Source organism: Rhineura floridana, chromosome 3 (genome assembly GCF_030035675.1).
Source record: "Rhineura floridana isolate rRhiFlo1 chromosome 3, rRhiFlo1.hap2, whole genome shotgun sequence".
In the NCBI taxonomy this organism is placed as follows: domain Eukaryota; kingdom Metazoa; phylum Chordata; class Lepidosauria; order Squamata; family Rhineuridae; genus Rhineura; species Rhineura floridana.
In genome coordinates this window covers 20,295,922-20,318,556 of record NC_084482.1, presented here as the reverse complement: position 1 = coordinate 20,318,556, position 22,635 = coordinate 20,295,922, and the positions used below count along the sequence as shown (strand labels likewise).

At 47.7% G+C, this 22,635-nt stretch overlaps 1 protein-coding gene across 4 annotated transcripts in view; it reads left to right on the top strand.

Annotated features, from left to right (window-relative positions):
- The first annotated feature begins 8,880 nt into the window (after positions 1-8,880).
- The window catches only part of PRPF40B (pre-mRNA processing factor 40 homolog B), a 35,646-nt gene continuing 21,891 nt past the window's right edge, over positions 8,881-22,635 (top strand). For 3 of the 4 annotated variants that reach the window (XM_061614854.1, XM_061614858.1, XM_061614856.1), the window contains exons 1-11: positions 8,887-8,967; positions 12,777-12,866; positions 14,412-14,561; positions 14,653-14,733; positions 15,510-15,537; positions 16,019-16,044; positions 17,444-17,521; positions 18,571-18,681; positions 20,126-20,246; positions 20,346-20,376; positions 21,215-21,382. In XM_061614854.1, coding sequence (XP_061470838.1) covers positions 8,965-8,967; positions 12,777-12,866; positions 14,412-14,561; positions 14,653-14,733; positions 15,510-15,537; positions 16,019-16,044; positions 17,444-17,521; positions 18,571-18,681; positions 20,126-20,246; positions 20,346-20,376; positions 21,215-21,382 — 887 coding nt within the window. In that variant the 5' untranslated portion in view covers positions 8,887-8,964. Of the gene's footprint in view, positions 8,968-12,776; positions 12,867-14,411; positions 14,562-14,652; positions 14,734-15,509; positions 15,538-16,018; positions 16,045-17,443; positions 17,522-18,570; positions 18,682-20,125; positions 20,247-20,345; positions 20,377-21,214; positions 21,383-22,635 lie in introns of all 4 variants that reach the window. The other variant, XM_061614855.1, reaches the window with a different exon arrangement.

Below are 22,635 nucleotides of genomic sequence, written 5' to 3'. Positions count from 1 at the left end.
TCCGAGGGTCGGGGAGGGGGAATTGCTGTGGTCTATAGAAGTTCCATCCCTCTTGTTAGGCACCCTATCCAGGTGGCTAATGGTCTGGAGTGTCTCCACATTGCGTTGGGTCAGCGAGACAGACTGGGAATACTGTTGGTGTACCGTCCACCCTGCTGCCCAACAGCCTCCCTAACTGAGCTGACAGAGGTGGTCGCGGATTTATTGTTGCGATCCCCCAAGCTTTTGGTATTGGGGGATCTCAACATTCATGCCGAGACTGCTTTGTCTGGGGCGGCTCAGGACTTCATGACCTCCATGACAGCCATGGGGCTGTCTCAATTTGTTACTGGCCCTACGCATATCTCGGGGCACACTCTAGACTTGATTTTTGCCACTGGATTAGGGGATGGTGATCTGGGAGTGAGGGATTTTACATCTATTCCTTTGTCATGGACAGATCACCGCCTATTGAGGTTTAGACTCACAATGTTTTCTCTCCTCTGCAAGGGTGGAGGACCAATTAAGATGGTCCGTCCCCGGAGACTAATGAATCCTGAGGGTTTTCAGAAGGCTCTAGGGAGTTTTCCGGCTGATAAAACTGACGCTCCTGTCGAAACCCTGGTCACTCTGTGGAATACGGAAATGACTCGGGCAGCTGACGTGATCGCCCCGGTGCGCCCTCTCCTCTGCAGAGCTCAATTGGCTCCTTTATTTACCCCGGAGATAAGAGTGATGAAGCAAGAAAGGAGACGGCTTGAGTGCAAATGGAGACGAACTCCCAACGGCTGTAACCTTGCACTTGTGAAGGTCTTTACCAAGCTCTATGTGAAGGCGGTGAGGGCAGCAAAGAAGCAGTACTTTGCTGCCTCCATTCAGTCATCTTCTAACCGCCCAGCGGAACTTTATAAAGTTGTTCGGGGACTTTTACACTCTGGTCCTCTGAACACAATAATACCATCAACAGCCCGTTGTAATGAGTTTGCGAGACACTTCCAAGATAAGATCACAAACATCCGCCGGGACCTTGACTCCAACATTGTAGCAGTTGAACCTAATGAGGTGTCCGGAGCACAGTCCTGTCCTGTTTTATTGTATGAATTTCAGTTGGTACAGCTCGAGGATGTGGACAAGGTGCTTGGACAGGTGCGGGCGACCACTTCTGCTCTGGATCCTTGCCCCTCATGGCTAATAAAAGCTAGCAGGAATGGAACAGCCAGCTGGGCCAAGGAGGTGATCAATGCCTCTTTACGAGAGGGAGTGGTACCACTCTGCCTGAAACAGGCGGTGGTGAGACTGCTCCTAAAAAAACCCTCCTTGGACCCTGACAACCTTGACAACTATAGACCGGTAGCAAATGTTCCATTCCTGGGCAAGGTTCTAGAGCGTGTGGTCGCTCGCCAGCTCCAGGCTCTCTTGGATGAAACTGATTATCTGGATCCATTTCAATCGGGCTTTCGGCCGGGGTTTGGTACAGAAACAGCCTTGGTCGCCCTGTATGATGACCTCTGTCATGAGAAAGACAGAGGGAGTGTAACTCTGTTGGTTCTCCTTGATCTCTCAGCGGCTTTTGATACCATCGACCATGGTATCCTTCTGGGGCGACTTGCAGACTTAGGAGTTGGAGGCACTGCTTGGCAGTGGCTGTGCTCCTACCTCGAGAATTGTCTCCAGAAGGTGGTGCTTGGGGAGCATTACTCGAGTCCCTGGGTACTCCAATATGGGGTCCCGCAGGGTTCAGTTCTGTCCCCCATGCTCTTTAATATCTATATGAAGCCGCTGGGTGAGGTCATTAGGAGATTTGGAGTGCGTTTCCAGCAATATGCTGATGATACGCAGCTCTACTTCTCCTTTTCATCTTCTTCAGGTGAGGCTGTCAATGTACTAAACCGCTGCCTGGCCGCGATAATGGACTGGATGAGAGCTAATAAACTGAGACTCAATCCTGACAAGACTGAGATGCTGTTGGTGGGGGGACTCTCTGCCCAGATGGTTGATGTCCGACCTACCCTAGATGGGGTTACACTCCCTCTAAAGGAGCAGGTCCGTAGTTTGGGGGTCTTTTTAGATCCGCTCCTGTCACTGGAGGCTCAGGTAGCCTCGGTGGCACGGAATGCGTTCTATCAGCTTCGGCTGGTAGCCCAACTACGACCCTATCTGGACAGGGAGAACCTCGCCACAGTTGGTAACCTCTAGATTGGACTACTGTAATGCACTCTACGTAGGGTTACCTTTGAAGACGGTTCGGAAACTTCAGCTGGTGCAGAATGCTGCGGCCAGAGTTCTTACTTGGACGAAAAAATCTGACCATATAACACCTGTCCTGGCCCAACTGCACTGGCTACCAATATGTTTCCGGGCCAGATTCAAAGTGTTGGTTCTTACCTATAAAGCCCTTAACGGCATCGGACCGCAATACCTGGTGGAACGCCTCTCCCACTATGTACCTACCCGTTCGCTACGCTGGACGTCGAAGGCCCTTCTCCAGGTCCCAACTCATAGGGAGGCCCGGAGAGCAATAACTAGATCTAGGGCCTTCTCAGTGGTGGCTCCCGAATTATGGAACACCCTCCCTGATGAGATACGCCTGGCGCCTTCTTTGTTATCTTTTCGGCGCCAGGTAAAGACCTACCTCTTTGCCCAGGCATTCTAATTTTAATTTTAATTGTAATTTTATTTTAATCTTTGTCTTAACCTTGCTTTTAAAATGTTTTTATAGTTGTATTGTACCCACACTCACCTGTATTTAATGTGGTTTTATACTGTTGTACACCGCCCTGAGAGCTTGTCGCTAAAGGGCGGTCTAAAAGTACAATAAATAAATAAATAAATAAATAAAAATATACATAAACATATACATAAACACAGTAAAAAGTCCAAATTCACCAAGGGAATCCCGTAAGCTGCCCTCTCTGCTCTATGAAAGTGCCAGAAAACTGAAATTATGTTAACCATGGAGGAGAAGGTTATCGCTCCCCTGGTGCAGCATGCCGCCATTTATCTTTCCTTCCTCCCGGGGGTGGGTGGGGGTGGGAACGTCTGCCAGCTGCAAGGCTCCAGGACTCAAACCACAGCAGGCCTGTGTGTCCATTGTTCTGAAGGAGGAGCATCTCTCACATGCAACACATTTGTTTGTGTTTCTTTACAAATATACAGTTTGAGCATAGGTGGAGGCCACAGAGCTAAGCTTAAACACTTCAAAGCCCATTGCAGCTACATCAGATCTTCAGCACACAGAGCCCAGAAACCACTCTCTGTATCTCTGTTTCTGTTTCAAAGTTGTCCTTCAGATGCCTAAGTTGTCCTTCAGACGCTTAGGTTGCTTCCACACTGGGCATTTACTGTGGAATAGCCAAATCTTGTTCACTTGCTGGGGGGTGGGCAGCATCTGCACATCATCATGTGCAAAACATCCCCCTTCTCTTGTTTTCCCTGTTCAGCTTCTATCCTGCCCCCCAGCTCTAGAAAATCTAATTTTTAAAAACTGAATGGAATAGCTGCACAGTTCTCCCAACTGTAGATGGCACTGCTACTCTGACCGATTCAATTGCTATAGCCATTTCCTAGATGGCTGTTTCCTTCGCTGTGGTGTGCCACTCATCTCTAGAAGCCAACTTTATCACTTTAACCCTTCTTTTTCCAAACAGCATGACCTTTATTTCTTCCCCTCCCCCACAGTAGGACAGTGGCAATAATGTTCTGGAGTGCAATGAGGGGGGGGAGTTTTTAACCCTTCCCTCACCAAGTCCCTGAAAATCAACCCCCTCCAACATTTGGGGCTGGGCAATTGGGGGCTGCCCACTTAGCAACAGAGAGTGTTAGAAGTCTGGAAGCAGAGTCACTTCCAGTTTAAAGCAGAAAAGCACTGATTGGGTGCTGCTAAATTGTCTATTCTGGAAGCATCCCTAGATTGTTTCCCCCTTAGCTAAAGGTGTGCAGGGGGGCAGCAAGGCATGTCTTTTTGCCAAACTGGCTGTAACCAGAGGGGTTTTCAGCCATTTCTTAGTAATTGTGGGCCAATTTACCTGTCATTTCCCTATCCAAGGCGATACTTGCCAACCTTGCCAGGACCATTAGGGCAGTCCCCAACAATTCCTCTGGGTCCATTAACCATCTCTTGTACAGACCTCCAATTTTACAACAATCCTACAGCAAGCTCAGATTTGAGCTCAGTGGCAGAAAAAAATATTGGTAAAGGTACAATCTGGAGGGGGAAACGTCCCTATGGCCTGTATTCAAACATTTGTGGGGCCACATTCTTTCTATCTTGCATTAACATCATCAGCGCATCATTGCAGAAAGCATGAAAGAAGCTCAAAGAAGTTTTTACTGTCATGGGTGAAAAAAACATTGCTTATCCCTAGGGAGGACAACAAACCTTTTGTTTATTGACTGGGAGCGTTTCCTGACCTTATAAAGGGGGCATAGACTGCCACCTGCTGGCAAGACCATGGACAATGAAAAAGTGACGTTTTCCTTGTACCTTCCGGCCTAGGAAGACTCAAGTGGAGTCAACTGCAGGGGAAAGGCTCCTGCAAACTACATAAGTCAATCAATACCGTATTTTAGAAACAAAGCTCACCTTTAATTGTTGCCTGAAGAAAATAGACCTTTTTGTGTTTTGTGATTAATGGTTTCTAGTGAGTTGGAGAGGAAAGCACAAAAGCAGAACTACAGCTGAACGTCAAGAAGATTAAAGTAATAACAACAGAAATTTTATGTAACTTTAAAGTTGACAATGAGGACATTGAACTTGTCAAGGATTATCAATACCTTGGCACAATCATTAACCAAAATGGAGACAATTTTCTAGTGTAGATTCTCCGTAGAAACATTAATAACACAGGAAAGAAACAAAGTAAGAACACCAGCAAACATACACAAATATAATTCTCTATCTTTGGAGATGGCAAGTGTTGCCACCACTCACCATATGCTCAGAGGCACATGTTACCAAATTCTTCCAAGCTACACAGGAAGTGGATTGGACTGTGAAAGACCAACCCAAATGGTGTTTGCATTTTGACCAATTTGTAGGGCAGTCCAATATCTCAGAGACGAGTTCAGGTCTCCTGCTCTCCTGGTATATTCACTATAGCTGACCAATTTCCCTGCTTTTTAAAGATTGATAGAATAGCTGTTGGCTATAGGTATGTTCTTAAACCGCAAGGTTTTTTGCCTATTAGCGAATTTCCCTGCTTTTTAATCTGGGAGGTAAGAAATGGGATCCTGTCCAAGTTTGCTGAGAATGGATGGATCATTTGCATGCTTATTGAGTTCAATGGGATTTACTCCCCGCAATCATGCTTAGATAGGTGAAATTGACCACAGAGGATGGGGAGGGGAGGAAATGCAGGGGGGAGGACTGGGAGGGGAGGAGGCAGGATGGAAAGGGGAGGAGAAGGACAGGTTTGATCATTTGCATGTTTATTAAATTCAGTGTGATTTACTCCCATGCAATCATGGTTAGGATAGGTAAAACTGACCGGGGGAGGGAGGGAAGGAGGGCTGGAGTGGGCAGGGGAGGAGGAAGGGAGAGGAGAGGAGAGGGGATTTACTCCTATGCAATCTTGGTTAGGATAGGAAACACTGGCCATGGGGAAGGAGGAGGGGGAGTGGGAAGGAGCGTATTGGAGGGGGGCAAAGGAAGGTGGAGGGGAGAGCAGGTTTGATCATTTGCATGCTTATAGAGTTCAATGGTATTTACTTCCGTGCAATCATGTTTAAGATAGGTAAAACTGACCATGCAGAGGAGGAAGGGGAGGAGGGGGAAGGGGAAGGGAAAAGAGGGGATTGGAAGGGGATGGAGAGTGAGAGGCAAAGGAAGGGGGAGGGAAGGGGCAAGAGGAGGGGATAGGAGGAAAGAGAAGGGAGGGTGGGTTTGATCATTTGCATATTTTTTGAGTTCAGTGGGATTTATTTCTATGCAATCATGTTTGAAAATGAAAATGGACTGCCTTCAAATCAATCCCCACCTATTGCGACCCTTTGAATAGGGTTTTCATGGTAAACGGTATCCAGAGGTGATTCTTCCTCTGAGGCTAAGAGGCAGTGAATGGCGCAAGGTCACCCAGTGAGCTTCATGGCTGTGTGGGGATTCGAACCCTGGTCTCCCAGGTCATAGTCCAACACTGACCCAGGGAAGGGACAGGGAGTGGGAGTGGAGGAGATTGGGTGGGTGGGCACTGGGCAGAAGGGAAGCGCCTTTCCTTTCCAAAAGGAAAACATTGTAAACAGAATCATTCTTTTTCAGGCTTTCCCCCACCTTTTTATTCTACAGCAGACACATGTAGCCTCCCACCCAAATTTAAACCAAAGCTTTCCCTGGCCACATCCACACCAGGCCTTTATTTCACTTTGGCCAGTCATGGCTTCTCTCAAAGAATCCTGGGAAGTGTAGTTAGTGAAGGGTGCTGAGAGTTGCTAGGAGATGCCCTGTTCCCCTCACAGACCTTCAGTCAGAGTGGCTGACTGTTAAACCATTCTCTCAGGGGAATAGGAGTCTCTTAGCACCCTTCACAAACTACACTTCCCAGGATTCTTTGAGGGAAGCCATGACTGTCTCACTTGAAATCAAAGTCTGGTGTGGGTGTGGCCCTCTGATTAGGCAAGCCCAGCAGCTGTGAGGCTTTTAGAACTCTGACAGTTGGTTCTTACTGAGCATGCTCCGCGCTATCATTGGGTCCCAGCCAAAATTTATTAAATTAATTGAAAATCAGCCAGGCATTTTTTAAACTTTTAAACTGCAGCAGATGAAGGTCGGAGTATGGGGCAACATCAGTATTAGGATTACAGGTACTCTGTGAACATGGCTGATTTTTAATGAATTTCAACAGATTATGAGAACAGAGAAAAAAGTCCAAAAGGGCTCTGAGGTTTTTCTCTCTCTTTTTACACTTTGAACTGTCTATTCCCTCTGACTGTTTTGTGTATCACCATGAAAATTGACAGCGTTGTTAAGCAAGTGTTTCTGAGTTCAGGACTATAAGTTTTGTAAGGTTTTGTTTTGAAATGAGCTTATAGGAAGCCTCAGAATGGCATGGGGGGTATTTTCAATTTAACATTGCGGAATGTGAAAAATCCCCGCTAGCTATAGTATACAGCCACTCTCGTGGCTGTATATACAGTAGTGCCCCGCTCATGCGGCAGGTTCCATTCCGGACCAACACTGTAAAGCGAAATCTGCCGTAAAGCGGAACGCATTGACTAACATTGTTTAAAATGGCTCCCGACGCCCAAAAAATGCTGTAAAAGTGGAACAAGCGCCGTAGGAGTGGGGCCTTTCTGCAATTGACAACTGCTGTATTCGTGGAACGCTGCAAAGCGGGGCCTTACTGTACTCTGAACATTTCTATATCACCCCTCAATATGAGGGCAGTTTACAAAATTGAGGATGCCTCTGAGTACTCTTAACTGAAGGCAAAGCACTACCTAATTAAGGCTGCAATCTAGCCTTTCCCAATCTTTAGGTCCCCAGATGTTGTGGGTCTACAACTCCCATCAACCCCAGCCAACATGGCCAATGGTCAGGAATGATGGGAATTGTAGTCCAGCAACATCCAGGGTCCCAAAAGCTGGGAAAGGCTGCAGCCTGGGAATAAATTTGATTGACATCAATGGGACTTACTTTTTAAGTAGGCACATATAGGATAGTACAGTACTGTAAGTCTACAAGAATGCCATCTTCCATTTCTGTTACCTACAATCTTTTCAGCCAGGCCACCAAAGCTGTGGTTGTAATGTGGAGGTGATATTTATTCCCCATGCTGTGAAAAAAGTCACCTATTGATTTCTGCACATCACACTCCTTTTAAAGACAGGGCTGGGCAATCTTTGGCCCTCCAGGTGTTGTTGGACTACAACTCCCATCCCTGTCCATTGGCCACTCAGGGCCAATCAGAGGGGTAGGGGCAGAAGAGGCATTTTCCCCTGGCCTCAAATTTAGGCACTTGTTATAATATGTTGACATTTGATAAGTTTCACAACTTGCTTTTATGTGCATTGGACCCAAAACATGACACACACTCTCAGCTAAGAGCTGCAAATCTAAACAAATAAGAGAGGTGATTTGGTAAAAGATGCTTTTTTGTTGATATAGATTTTGTCACATTAAAGAGTTTTAAATGTTCATAAATATTAATAAAAACACATCAACTCTGATATCACAAAATTAGATTATGAACATGTCCTCTCAGATCATCTAATTATATAAACAAACCACTCACTCTCTTTAATGCCTTATTTTGCTTTCATGTGTCACATTTTTTAAATTTTTATTATGGCTGGGGGGCTCAAACGTTAACGGGCCAGGGCCTCTCTGGACCTCTGAGAGGGCCTGCTGACAGCAGCCCAACAACGTCTGAAGACAGGAAGGGCCTGTCCCCTCCCGCACGTCATTCCCTAGACAATTACCAGCTTTATTAGCACCTTTACAATCAGCAAACCTGTGTAGTAGCACCCCCCCTTCTGAAACAGCTATTCATTGTTTTCCTCATTTTGTTTTTTCTTGAATGTAATAACACCCGAAGAAGTGCTTTGCGCAACTCGGATTGTCGCACGCTGTGCTATGAGCATTGGCCATCCCTATTGTTTGACTGATACAAAAGGCAAGGAGGCTTTCTGCACATGCTCAGAGGCATTCTTTTTAATCATGACTTCTGACGTTGCAGAAGGGCTGTGCCCTAGCACTGAGAAACAGGCTCCGGTTGGACGATCCCGGACTGGTTCTGTTGCATGGTCCTGCCCCCTTGCTGAGCTACGCTCCCCGCCCCCCCCGATTTCTTTTCCCTTGCTCGTGCTTCTGTCTCGTTCCTGCCCCCTCCCTCCCGTGGGTTTGTGCTTTGCTGTGGAAGGGATCCCGCCTGCGTCCCTCTCCCTCCCTCCCTCCTCCCTCTTCCTCCTCCCGCCTCCTCCAATCGCGTCCGCCCTTACTGCCGGGTGGGCTGAGCTGCCCGCCTGCACGCCCAGCTGATCCGAGGCTCGGCCATGGTAATGTCTGCCGCTTTGTTATTCCCCCTCCCCCGAAGATCCGGGGCGGAGATGGGTTCGGGGGTAGAGGGGTGTGTGTGTGCACGATCGAAGCTTGCGAGGGAGAGGGAGGGGGGAAAGGATGCATAAATCGTTCATGCGCCAAATTTCTCCCCATCTTCTGCACGGATGGGGGAATGATCATGCCCCCCTCCCTCCTTGCTGGAGTCTTCGGAGCAATTAGGCGGGAGAGGGTGGAAGAAGTCCTTGGGTACACGGCGGGAAGAATCTGGGAGGAGGATGCTGGTAACAAGATGGGCAACCGGGATGGCGAGGCATTCTGGTTTGTGCAGATAGACACATGCATGCACCATACCAAAAAAATGCAAAAACATCCAGATCTATACAGGCGCACACAGTGGGGTGTGAACTCCACATGTGCAAACACTCATGTGCAGATATGGGAAGAGGTGCACACATAAAACATATGTAGATTTTGTGCCTGCTTTATCCCAGGGGATGAACCTAGAGCTAACAATGCTCCTTGCCTAGTGTTTTGGCATCACAAGGATAAGCCACATTCAGTCGAGACAGCAATTTTCCAGTGAGCTTTATGGCTGAGCAGGAAGCCAAATCTGAGTCTCCCATAGGAACGTGGTGTTCTGCGCCATGTCTGCTGTCTCATCTCTATCTACACCTCACCCACACAGAAACACTGCCTATGGGAGCAAGCACACAACAATGAATGGATATGTGCACAGGTAATATATATGCACACCCTGATGTGTGCATGCAGCGATAGGTGCAACCCCCTGCTAAGATATATAGATGCACAAATACAAATGTTCACTGATACACATAAATATTCACATCTTTAAATATACATTGCATACAGGTAATCCTTAGTGTCATATATGCCAATCTACATAGGCCTATGTGAAATGATGCATGTTTGGAGGCCCACCTGCAAATAGACAATGCAGACAAATGTGTAAGATGTAGACACAAATATGTGGACTCAGTGACCCAGACACACACATGTCAACATGGTCACACACTGATGTGTATACTAAATAAGTCTGTTCCTCAGCCAGAGATCCAGACTGCCATGCAAACCAGAACTGGGCTTTGAGGATTGCTTCAGTATTAAGCAGAGCGCATCGGGGTAGCTTGTAAAAGCTTCCCTGAGGATGGAACAAAACAGCAAGCTTGTCGATGTCACCGCAGAGGTGAAAGGAAGTTGGAGATATGTGGAAACAAGTCTCCATAGATTGGGGTGGAATGGACTTTCACGCAAGAAGCTTGAAAGAACTCCATGGCTCCCCTGCTCCAGAAGGGCTCTCCCAGGCCATGCATGAGGGAAAGGGGCAGAGCTCATTGGTCCAGCATCTGCTTGGCATACAGAAGGTCCCTGGTTCAATCCCTGGCATCTCCAGGTAGGGCTGGGAAAGTCTCCTGCCTGAAAAGGAAAGAAAGCACTTATTCACACAGTGCATAGTTAACCTCTGGGATTTGCTCACGCTGGACGCAGTGATGGCCACCCACTTGGATGGCTTTGAAAAAAGGATCAGATTCATGGATGAATCTATTAGCCACGATGGCTATGCTCTGCCTCCATGGCCAGAAGCAGTGTGCTTCCAGGTACCAGGTGCTGGAAACCAGAGGAGGGGAGAGTGCTGTTGTGCTGAGATCCTGCTTGCGGGCTTCCCTTTGGGGCATCTGATTGGCCACTGTGAGAAGAGGACGCTAGACTAGATGGACCAGCGGCTTGACCCTGCAGGGATCTTCTTATGGTTTTAAACCCTGGCGAGCCACCACTAGTCAATGTGGACAACATTCAGCTAAATGGCTGACCCAATATGATGCAGCTTCTTTTGTTCTGATTTAGGGCAATGAATGGAGGCCAGTGGGCAGTTTGGCGCTAGATGCTATGTTCCCACATTGAGGTGAAATTTCCTCCAGTTTAGTCATACAAGAGGATAATACAGATTTGCCTTCCTCTTGCCCAGCCTTTTTCACATTTGGGATCTTCTTATGCTGGAGAGAGTATGACATTGAGCTGGGTCACACATTGTGATAAACCGAACAGTGGCTTACGGTGACTGCTCTGCTCCTCCCCCAGTCTTTTTGGCACAGTGCGACACAGCCATGAAGCCAGAGTTTGGCTCAGCAAGTCATCCAAACCTTGGCTTCAGATCATGGTTAAGGAGGAGAGACCCTAACCGTGAACTGGGGCTTGGATGACATGTTAAACCAAACCTTGACTTAGTGGCTTCACTGCCCTGTGCTCAGAGGACCAGGGCGGAACAAAGCAGGAGTGAGCTTCTATCCAGGAGCCAGCATGTTTGCACAGTCAAGTAAGCCATAGTTTGGTTTACCGTGACGTGTGAACAAATCTGTTGTCTAGAAATGTTACCATTTATCACCAAGTGCTGTTACTCCAAAATGTAGCCATTTCTTATCATTTTCCACATCATTCCTGGTGATCCTCACCCTCTGTGCATATGCGTATTAATCCAAGTTTACTCCTCGAACATAGCCATGCTCCACTCATCATACAGAAAAAAGGCAACTGAAATGATAAATAGGTTGGAGCACCTGCCGTAAAGGAAAGGCTAAAGCATTTGATGCATTATGAAAGGGATGATAGGGTTTTATAAAATGATGAATGGTGTCGAACAGAAAGAAACTTTTTTGGTTGCACCCATAGTGCAACTTGGGATTGCTCAGCAGGCAGTAGAGCAAAGTCAAGAGGACTAACCAAAGGAAGTACTTTTTCGCACAACTTAAAATGGATATTTTTTATGATTTCATTTATCCCAGTTATGTATTAGTTGATTTCAGAGCCAGTCCCTCATTAAAGTGATGATGTACAAAGAGAAATTAAAACAATAGAGCATCAGGCAGAATAAGAAGTATTGATTGCATACAGGGAAATAGACATGGAGAGAAATGAATTAGATAACTTGATCTCTTTTGAGGAAAAGCAATGAGGAAAAGACACATTTTTAAGCTTTCTTGAAAGCCAAAACATAAGGGGCCCAGTGAACACTAACTAGGAGAGAGTTCCATGACTGCGGACCCACCACTGAGAAGACACTGTCTTGTGCAGGAGTGGCTCGGCAGCAATAGTCATTACTGTTTGCTGTTAGGAGCCGGGCGGTGGCAAGGTCAGGGCTGTGTGGATGCACAGCCAGAGCCAATTTAGTGCTCTTGCCAGTGCGTCGGCACAGTCCTGTCTTCACTGTTGCCTTGACCCTCCTGTTAAGCAGCAGTGACGTAGCTGCCAAGAGGCTATTGCTGCAGTTCTGTCCCACTGGGCAAACTGCTTCTAGTCTTGTGTGCTCACCAGCCTTATTGGTGGGCACACGAACACACAAGGAATTCACTACCACTAGATAAGGAGACGGCCATTAGCTTACTTGTTTGTGTTGGGCAAATTCAGTGAGAAAAGGTGTATCGATGGCTGTTAGCCATGATACCTAAAGGGTATGTTTCCTGAAACAGTGTACTTGGGACAACCAGATGCAATGGGGAAAGGCTGTCATCATTGGTCTTTGGGAACATCTGTTGAGTGGAGAAACTGGAGTGGATGAGCCTTTTATCTGACCCAGCAGGGATCTACTTATGTTCTTATGAAGCTGCTAGAGGGAGACTTGTTCAAGGGGGCCCAGTTGGCTTCATGGCTGAGCGGGGATTTCTTCCTGGGATTGCCCCATTTAAACCCACTGTCTAACCCCACCAGCCTTTACCCTTCCCAGCAATAAACGTGCCTCTTCCACCCTCATCCCCAACTCCCCTGCATTTAGTCTGCTTCTCTCTTTTTGCAGTCAGCTCCAGATTCAGGCAGTGGGCCTCCTGGGCAGCCAGCTCCATTTCCTCCAGCCCCACCTCCACCACCAATTCTCCCTCCTCCCTTTGTAAGTTAATTGCTGTCCAACTTTTCTTCAGCATGTTTAACAGCATCCAGGTTGCTTGGTCTTGTGCAGTGAGGGGTGGTATGATGTATGCGTGTGTGAAGGCGTTATATGTGACTGGTGAAGTGTATGTTAGGATGTATCTTTAGCATATGTGAAAGACATGAGGGCGTGTTTATATCTGCCTTTTAAATAGCAGCAAAGTAATAGTAATAATTCTAATATAGCACAATCAGTGTGATGATGCTTTATAACAGGTGTGGGGAACCTTTGGCCCTCCAGATGTTGCTGAACTACAACTTCCACCATTCCTGATTATTGAGCTGCTGGCTGGGAGTGATGGAATCCAATAGTATTTGGAGGGCCACAGGCTCCCCAGCCCTGGCCTAGAGAGAAAAAATTGCTTAAGACCACATCTATACTACAAACCTGAGGCATAATGTACTTGGAAATTCTGTGCAAGCCCCATTAATATATGCAACATAAGTGCTTGTGCACAGCTCCCATACATTACAGTGGGGCTTGCGCAGGAGAGCTTCCAGATGGATTGCACCCTTCAACTGTTTTAACAGCCACCTCCCCTTTATCTTTCACCATTTTCAAATCTATGTGTCAATTGGCACCTATGGATTGGATGGAGTCAGGGGGTGCTCGCTATAATGGAGCAGGTGGAAATGAGTGGTTTGTAAAGGAAATTTCATTTTTGTAATTTGCATTAACAAACAAAAAGAACTCATTTTCTGAGATGTAAATTCCCTTTGTCCAGGGAAACCTGGAAATTATAGTTCAGGGAGGGGAGGTTAGGAATCTCTGAGAATTTTCAGAACCCTTATCAAACTTCAGTTCCTAGGTTTCTTGGGGCCAAGGAAGCTTTGACAGTTAATCTAGTGTAAAACCAATGTTAATATAAGTAGGCTTGAATACAAATCATGCAAACTAACCAATTTACAAAAAACAACAGCAGGCACTGCAGTTGTTATTACATGGTAGAATACATTCTCCTGACTTCAGATATATTGATCAGTCACTTGAGTACCAGCCAGACTCATCCTCCAAGAGCAATTTGTACCGCTCGCTAGTGATTGGAAGTGTCCTGGTGGGTGGATATATCACAGGACTTATTCTGGTAATGGCGGGCAGTGATATGTCTTGAAAGACTAAAAGGTCATTACAAATTTTGAAGGAGTTCAAAACCTGTTGTCTTTCTACACTGTCCTTTATTTGAGTCACAGTGTGGAATTGCAGTCTGTAAAACATGGACTGGGGACCATTATCTGGACTTCAGTCTGTCAGTTGACTGTGTCAGTGGTAGGATTTTGTAAGTGTGTGTGTCAGTGCATGTGTGTGTGCATATGCACATTTCTCCTATCTGTTGAAGCATAATGCTGCTCTGGAAGGCTTTGTCCTGTGAAAGTATTGCCTTTTTATTGTCCTGATGTTGGACCCAATTCATTTCTACTTGACAAAGGCCCAAGGCACGGTCAGGTTGCTAGCAGCTGTCTTGGGTACATGTGACTTGGGGTATATTCTCTCTCTCTCTTCTCCTAGATGCCTCCTCCTGGTATCCCTCCTCCTTTTCCTCCAATGGGATTGCCCCCAATGGGACCACGCCCACCCTCTATGCCACCTATGCCCCCAGGCATGATGCCGCCTCCCCCGATGATTCCACCCATGCCTGGACCACCACCCCTAGGGCAGGTAACGCCCCTTCATGAAGTCTTTATTTGCCTTCCCAGCCACCTGCTTCTATAACATTTATGACTTTGCCTCTTTTTTCTTCTTCTCTCAGATGCCCACAATGGTGCCACCAATGCTGCCTGGGATGATAATGCCTGGGGTACCAGGTGGGCCTGTTGCTGTCTCTGGAGGGGTGAGTGTCTGGGAGGGTCACTGATTCAGGGGATCAGAGTAAGGCATAGGTGCCCAGCCAGTGGCATGGGTGCCACCAGTATCACTTCCAGTAGGAGTTCAGTGTCATACCTGGAGAGGAGCAGGAGGGTCTCTCGATCCTGGCTGTGTTAAAGAGGCTTACGCTCCTGTTTGCCTCTCCCTGCCAGTAGATTAGAGGGAAAAGCAAACCCCAAGGCACAGAGGGTTGCGTGTATATTGTCGTGTGGCACTGAGATAGGCTTGTTTCTTGCTCTGAATGTGATGTGTGGTGCTCTTCACAAAGAGAAAAAAAAGGCTGCCCAGACTTTACTGGAGTAAGGACTTCCAGATGGTGGCTGGTAGGGTCACCAAGCCGTGGGTTGTGTTATCAATTTGGCACAGGCGAGTGAGGCAGCATTTCCTAGCCTTTGATGTAGCTTGCGCATGTGGGTATCAGGATCAGTGCTGAAAAAAGAGACTGTTGATGCACGTGGGCCTTACTAGATATGTTACAAACCCAGGCAACAGAATATATTTACAAAAGTAAAGTTGCTCTTGGAAGGGAGTGATTCAGAGTGGAGGAGCAGTATGTGCACATGAGCATGTGCACACATGCTTAACCCTTTCCACTCCTGCCACTTCTCTGCTCCAGATCACCCCACCAAGCCTTCTTTTGCCACATGTAGTGTGCATTGAAGGTAAAGAGGCACAAGACTTCCCTCTATGGAGGGAGCTGATTCCAAACCCCTTGATTTAAGTCCTATTTTTCTTTGACAGGCAGCTCCAGCAACAGACCCATCCAACAGTGAGTATCCCAGTGGATGTGTCCCTGAATGTATTTAGGGTGTATCCAGATCAGAAGCAGGGTCTGCGTGAAAAATCCAGTAACACAGAAACCTGCCACTGCCCCCCCCCGCCGCCCTCTGGTCTTTTCTTGGTGACAGAGACTGTGCCTTCTATAGCTGTATGCTGTAGTGCCTCAGAGTGCAGAGGTGCAGTGATAAGCAAGGACTGTCCCTGTTGAACTTGTGCCTGTTTTGTTACTGTTGAAGGCACAGAATTTTAACTAAAAAGCTTTGCAACCCTACCAACAAATATCAGTTCAAATGAGATGGTTCTTCGTGCAAACTGCTTTCCACTCTCCCTTTAGAGACAGATACATGAACCTCATTAGCACTAAGCCAGCCTCCCTGGTCTCACTGCAGGACCTTCTGCCTGCGGCAGTGACTTCTCCGCTGTGAGATGACCCACCTCACCTCTCTAACCTCTGCTCTTTTCTTTTGCAGCCACGGTGACCCAGGCAGGACCTATGGTGAGTAGCTGGCCAAGCACCTTCCCAGAGGAAGTAAATGCTCCGTTCTTGCTCTTTTGCTGTGTGGCGTTCAAGTGCCCCCCTTTCAAGGCTGCACTTCCACCGTCCGGTCGCTTCGTATTCCCAGCACTCAAAACTGCAGTGCAGGAAGTTGCTTTGTACTAAGTCAGACCGTTGGTCCACCTAGATCAGTACTGTCTGCACTGACTGGCAGCGGCTGTCCAGGGTTTCAGGCGAGGCCTGTCCTAGCCGTACCTGGAGATGCCAAGGATGAACCTGGGACCTTCTCCATGCAAAGCTGATGCTCCACCGCTGGGCTGCAGCCTTCCCAATGTTCCTTTTTGTTGCTGGAGGGGGAAAAAGCGACTCTTCTAGCTGGAGCAATTTGTGTTCATGTGACCGTTGTGCGGAGCATAGCTAGGGCAGTGACTGGATAGCGCTTGTAAAGTGGTTGCCGACCAGGGGGCACAACTCATGGGGAGGAAGCACAGCTCAGTGGTAGAGCCCATGCTTTGCAAGCAGAATATCTCAGGTTCGCTCCCTGGTATCTCTAGGTAGGACTGGGAAAGGACTCTACCTGAAAGCCTGGAGAGTTGCTGCTAGTCAATGCAGACCAGGGGTGGCTAATCCTCAGTTCAGGGGCTGGATTTGCTCCCTGCCCCAGCAAATGTTCCTCCCCCCCCCCCACCTTAAGACCTTACCGATTTTGGCAGCAGCGGAGGAAAAAGTTAAAAATAAAAGTAGACGTTGTGCTGAGATGGGTGGAGCCCAGCGCCCTATTGAGGATGGAAATTGCCCTCTCCCAGGTCACCAGACTGATCACAGACAAGAGGCGATAACCCCCCCCCCGCCCCGGTGATCTGCTCAGAGTATATGTATGTGTCCTCTGTGTGTGCGGACGTGGGGTGCGGATGGCTACATTCCTCACCGGCATGCTGCCTCTGGAGGATTGCCTGAGGGTAAACCCTTGGTGCAGACAATACTGGGTTGTTTAGGTATTTAAATTATTGCAAACCTGCTCTTCATTGCTCACCCAGTCCCAGAGCAAGGGGCAACATTGAAATACCATACACGAGCATTTCATTGAAATGCAACTTCATGTTAAAAACAGAAACTATACTAACAACAGAACTATATCAGTCAGGCGTGGGCACCACTCCAGCCAGATGTTAAGTTAGGTGGGCTAATGGTCTGACGTGGTATAAGGCAGTATCCTAAGTATCTATGAATGATTTGGGGGCTTTGCGCATTTGCCCCATCGATGGGAGGTGAAAATGATAAGGTGCTTCTTTCCCAATGGGTAGAAAAACGATCTCTCTCTCTCTCTCTCTTTTGTTGTTTCATCCAGGACTAACACAAACATGCCCCTCTTTTTGCTCTGTCTATTTCCCCCCCCCAGATCCCAAATCCATTGTCAGGTGCCATGCAACAGAATGTGATTGTCGGCAGCTCCCCAGGATTGGACGCCGGCCGGAAGGTAAAACATCAGCCAATCAATGGGAATGGGAGGGAGGGAGTAGACTTGCAGAGGCTGAATGTGTGAACATTTCAGGGAGGCCAAACAGTGGCATGTCTACACTTGCACCAACCTAGAAAGTGGTTTGCTGAATGGATGGTGGTGGGCATCTACTCCATGTGGTCTGTGCTGTGCCCACCCCCCTTTCCTTGCACAGTGGTATCATAACTGTGGGGGTATTTTGTCCTAGAAAGAATGTGCTCATATTGGTTGGCCTCATCTCTGGCGAGCGAAGTACAATCCATTCCATTGCTTTTCCTGTAGGGTTGGATCGGCAGGGAAAAAACAGTGTGGAAACAAATAATAAAAGAGAAATTGGGAAATAAGAAACAAATTGACTGTTCTTTGGCCCTGAGAGAGAGAGGGACGGAGGGAGAGAGGGAGGGGGGAAGAGGAGGAGTGGGGGAGGAAGGGAGAGAGAGAGAGAAAATAATGGGTGAGCATCTGATAAAGACAAGAAATCTTGTTGGCAGAGGGGAAGGATCTATGATAGCCATGAGGGGCATTTTGTTGATGAAGTAGAAGGCAAGTCAAGTGTGTTTGCTTATAATTGGGGCAAATAGAAAAAAAATCAAAATTCTGCAAGCTGAATAACTCAAGCAAAGTGCACCGTGTTTGCTTGTTTTTCTTTTCTTTCATTTGCATATTTTTTTCTGCTTGTCATGGGAAGGGGTAAAGAACTAAGCAGGGCACTAAAAAACTCCTGGACTATGGGATATTTTACTGAACAACCTTTCCCACAACCCCAGTTTAGGAGATTTCCCCCGATGTTGTCCGCATGCTTTGAAGCCAATCTTCATAATCACAAGGGCTAGAAACTTGCCTTTTAAACTATTTATTTATTTAAAATGGAGGCTGATATTCTCAGAATACTAGATGTTTGCTGAACACCAGTTTTTTGTTTGGAATGGTGTGATTGTCAGAGATGCATGCTCCTCTGTCCGTGCAAAAGGAGCCTAGTCCAATCCCTACCCCAAAGTCCCATTTTCCCCCCTTCTCCCTTCCCTCAGAAGCCTGCATGGACTGAACATCGGGCCCCTGATGGGCGAGTTTATTACTACAACTCTGAAACCAAACAATCAAGTTGGGAAAAGCCAGATGAGCTGAAGTCCAAGGCAGAGGTGAGAGCCCTGGCTAGCCTTGGGCGAGGTGTGGGCAAGTAAGGTAGAAAACAGATTTCTTGCCCCCTGATGAGCAAAGGTCAACTGGCCAGAGTTGGGAATGAAGGGACAGCAACCCCATGTGAGCTTTTTCAGAATCAGCCCTAAGAAAACGCATATGGAGGGTTCTGGCAATCAAGTCCTATGCGGAACATTTGAGAGATGGGTATGTTTCGCTTGGAAAAGATAGGGAGGAGACGTGATAGTGGCCTTCACATTTCTGAAGGGCTGTCATATAGAAGATGGAGCTGGCTTTTTCTCTGTTGCTCTAGAGGGTAGGACTAGAACCAGTGGGTGGAAAGTGCAAGGAAGTAGATTTTGGCTAAACAACAGGAGAAACTTCCTAACAGGAACAGCTGGTTGGCACTGGAACAGGCTGCCTTGGGAGGTGGTGGGCTCTTTTCCACTGGAGGTACTTAAGCCATCTATCTGGGATGCTATAGTTGCAATATTCTTGCGCTGAGCAGGGGCTGGACTAGATGATTTCCAAAGTCCCTTCCAGCGCTCAGATTCTTTAATCCTAGAGGATCTGGAAGCAAGTGATCACTGCAGCATTTGCTGCAGCCAAGTGAGTGCAAACTTGATCAGTTGCTTAGACGAGAGACCACTGGGAGCCCCATATAAGAGTGAGGTATCAGGGATGTTTGGAATAATTTTTGTTTTTAAAAGAATGATCTGAATGTTAGCAAAAGGCCAGATCATTAAGAACATGAAAAGAGTCATGTTGGATCAGACCAAAGGCCTGTCTAGTCCTGCAAATTGTGCCTCTTGGGGAAACCACAAGCAGGCCATGAGGGCGGTAGCCCCCTTCCACTCTCGCTGTCCAGCAGCTGTTATTCAGTGGCATGTTACCTCTGAACACAGGTGATGGCAATATGCAACCTCAAACAGGCTAGTAGCCACTAATGGCCTTACCCTCCATGAATTTGTCTTGGATGTTCTGGCTGTCCTACCGGTGAGGACTGGGGCACCCAGTGTCAGGAGGGAAGGGCAGGTTTTACTTTCACTAGAACAGTATCCCCACGTATAATTGTCTTCGCATAGGAGTGAATGGCTACCATTCACTGATGTGGGGGCAAGTAGAAAGGAGGGGATGCATCTGGGAACACCACTGCAGTTGAGGTGAAGCTTGTTCCCTTCTTCTTGTCGCCCCAATGACTGGAAATGAAGCCTGCTCCTGTTTGCAGAGCCCCGTCCTGCATTTTGTCTTTTGGTCACGCTACTAGACTGTGACAGAATGTTGGAATTCTTTCTTTAACTATAAGACTTTAAAAAGAAAGAAAGGGTTTATTCTGGAACCTTGCCACCACCACTAGATCGCTTTCTCTTCAGGAAGAGAGCAGGGATCTTTCCTCCTTGGCTCCCCGCTCCCAGCGCCTAAGATTTCCTTTCTCTCTCCCTCCAGCTCTTGCTGTCGCACTGTCCCTGGCGTGAGTACCGCTCGGAGACCGGTAAACCCTATTACTACAACACTCAGAGCAAAGAGTCCCGCTGGACCCGGCCTCGTGAGCTTGATGACATTGAGGGTGAGGGTCTGTGGCAGCTGATGAGTGATTCGGCTGGGGCTGGGCCTTGCCTTCCCCAAACGTCACTGTGGTAACCACCTCTGCTTTTTGTTTCCTCAGCACTGATCAAGGAAGAAGAGGAAGAAGCAGAGTAAGTCCCCATGGAGGAGGGTCACATGAGGAAGGGTGGTTGGAGGGCCTTGCTGGAGGAGTGAGGAAGCAAGCCACACCCAGCAGATTGCCAATACGTGGTGCCTTCTACTGGGAGGACTGGGAAATGGAAGTAGGGCCTGTGGTAGTTATTGAACTGTTGCTCAGCTAGATGCTGGTCCATCTTTTATGTGTGGGTGTGGGGGGAACTATGCATATTATGTGCGTTCCATTTTCTGCTACTGCATTTTTATTTATTCATTCTTTCTTTTTTTTTGGCGATTGCATGCTGCTCCACAACATAAACGTTTTCTGGGCAACGTACAATCAAAATCTGGCACGGGTGCGGAATCAGGCATCCTGAAAACTGCTTTTCATGTGTTGAAAGATGCTTGTAGAAAAGCAGGCTTCTAGTCCAGGGGTGGGGAACTTGTTGGGACTCCAACGTCCATCACCCCTAACCATGAGCCCTGCTGGCTGGGGTTGATGGAATTTGGAATATAGTGACATCTGGAGGTCCAGATGTTCCCCACCTCTGTCCTAGCCCTAACACCAGTGGCAAGAAGCTTGAAAATGCTCAGTGAACCTCAGGAGGGGTTGGACGAGACTTGGAGCGCTTGAGACTTCAAGGCCCCACAAGGCTTCTGGCCTTCCCCTTTCATGATGCGTCAGCCTCGTTCGGCATACATCTTGCTCTCTTTCTGCTTCTAGCCCTTGTTGGGGAGAGAAAAGATCCATATTTTGGGAGGTGGTATGAATGGTCCCAGTGAGCAAAACATTGGGTTTTGTTTTGTGCTAGGGCAGAGTATTCCCAGCCCTGATCTTCTCCCTTTCCTCAGGAGGCAGCAACAGCCCCAGCAACCGGAGACACCATTGTCGGGCCCGGCCAGTCCCAGCCCATCGTCTGCAGCCACCTCAGACACAGAAGGCACTGGTGGCGTAGAAGGAAGGGAGACCCCAGGCACCGAGGGGGTACCTGCTGCAGCTGAGGAGGAGATCACAAGCAGGTGACATGGGGGAAGAGGATGGGGAGGGTGCAAGATTAAAGACTAGATGAGGGATGGGGAATCCTGTGGCCCTCCAGATGTTGTGGGGACCCTCAACTCCCCCCAGCCGCAGCCAGCACAGCCAGTGGTTGGTCATAGACCAGCAACATCTGGAGCAGGAACAGGTTTCCCATCCCTGAGGTAGACCTAAGGGAGGCAGCATACGTTTGTGGAGGGACGCATGGCTTTGCATGCGCTAAGTCCCTTCCAGGCTCAATCTTCCTCCCAGGCTCAATCTCTCTGCCCTGGGCTCCTACTTGGAGAAAGGGCAGGATATAAATCAAATAAATAAGTAAGTAAATAAATAACTAAATAAAGGATCAGTGACCTGGGAAGGGCCCTCTGCTGGAGACCTTTGGCCAGGGGTGGGGAAGCTGTGCCCCTGCAAATGTGTTTGGACTCGTGCTCCCATCAGCCCCCGCCAGCATGGCCAAAGGTTAGGGATGATGGGAGTTGGGATCCAGTTTGCATGTTGACAGCCACAGGCTCCCCGTCCCAGCTCAGCTTTCAAAGAGGGGGCTTGTGGGCTCCCCCTCGGGACTGGAGAGGGTTCCCAAGCAGGAGATGAAGGCAATCAGTGACGGGTGCGAGATGCTGTTCCTAGAAAACAAGTTGCAGCTTCCCCTCTACACTCACCCTTTCGCTGTTCTACCCATTCTTGCAGGAGGTGGCAGAATTCTGGACTGTGCCATTTTGGAGTGCGTGTAACGAGGGACATCTTTTTTTTTTTTAAAAGTAACACTTCCGCAGAGTCCCTCTGTGTATAAGCCTAGTACACCAGAGAGAAAAGGTTTAGCATAGTCCTCTCTCCCAGATGCACTAGATTTATATAAGAAAGTTTTTTTAAAAAATAAAATGGGGTGCATTGAGAAACATGACACCCCCACCTGCTGTCTGAAGTGGTACAGGCCAGAATTCTGCCACCTCCTTCTGTGTCGCGTGGAGAATTTATTATTTATTATTTATTTAGTTTAATTTATATACCGCCCTAAGCCCGAAGGCTCTCTGGGCGGTGTACAAAAAGATAAAAACAAGCACAATATATAAATACAATAAATACAATAAATCAAAAAAACAAAACAAACAAACAATAACAAACCAAACAACATCCAAAATACGGAAATGCTGTTTAAAATACACTTTAAAATGCCTGGGAGTATAAAAAGGTTTTCACCTGGCGCCGAAAAGATAGTAGCGTCGGCGCCAGGCGCACC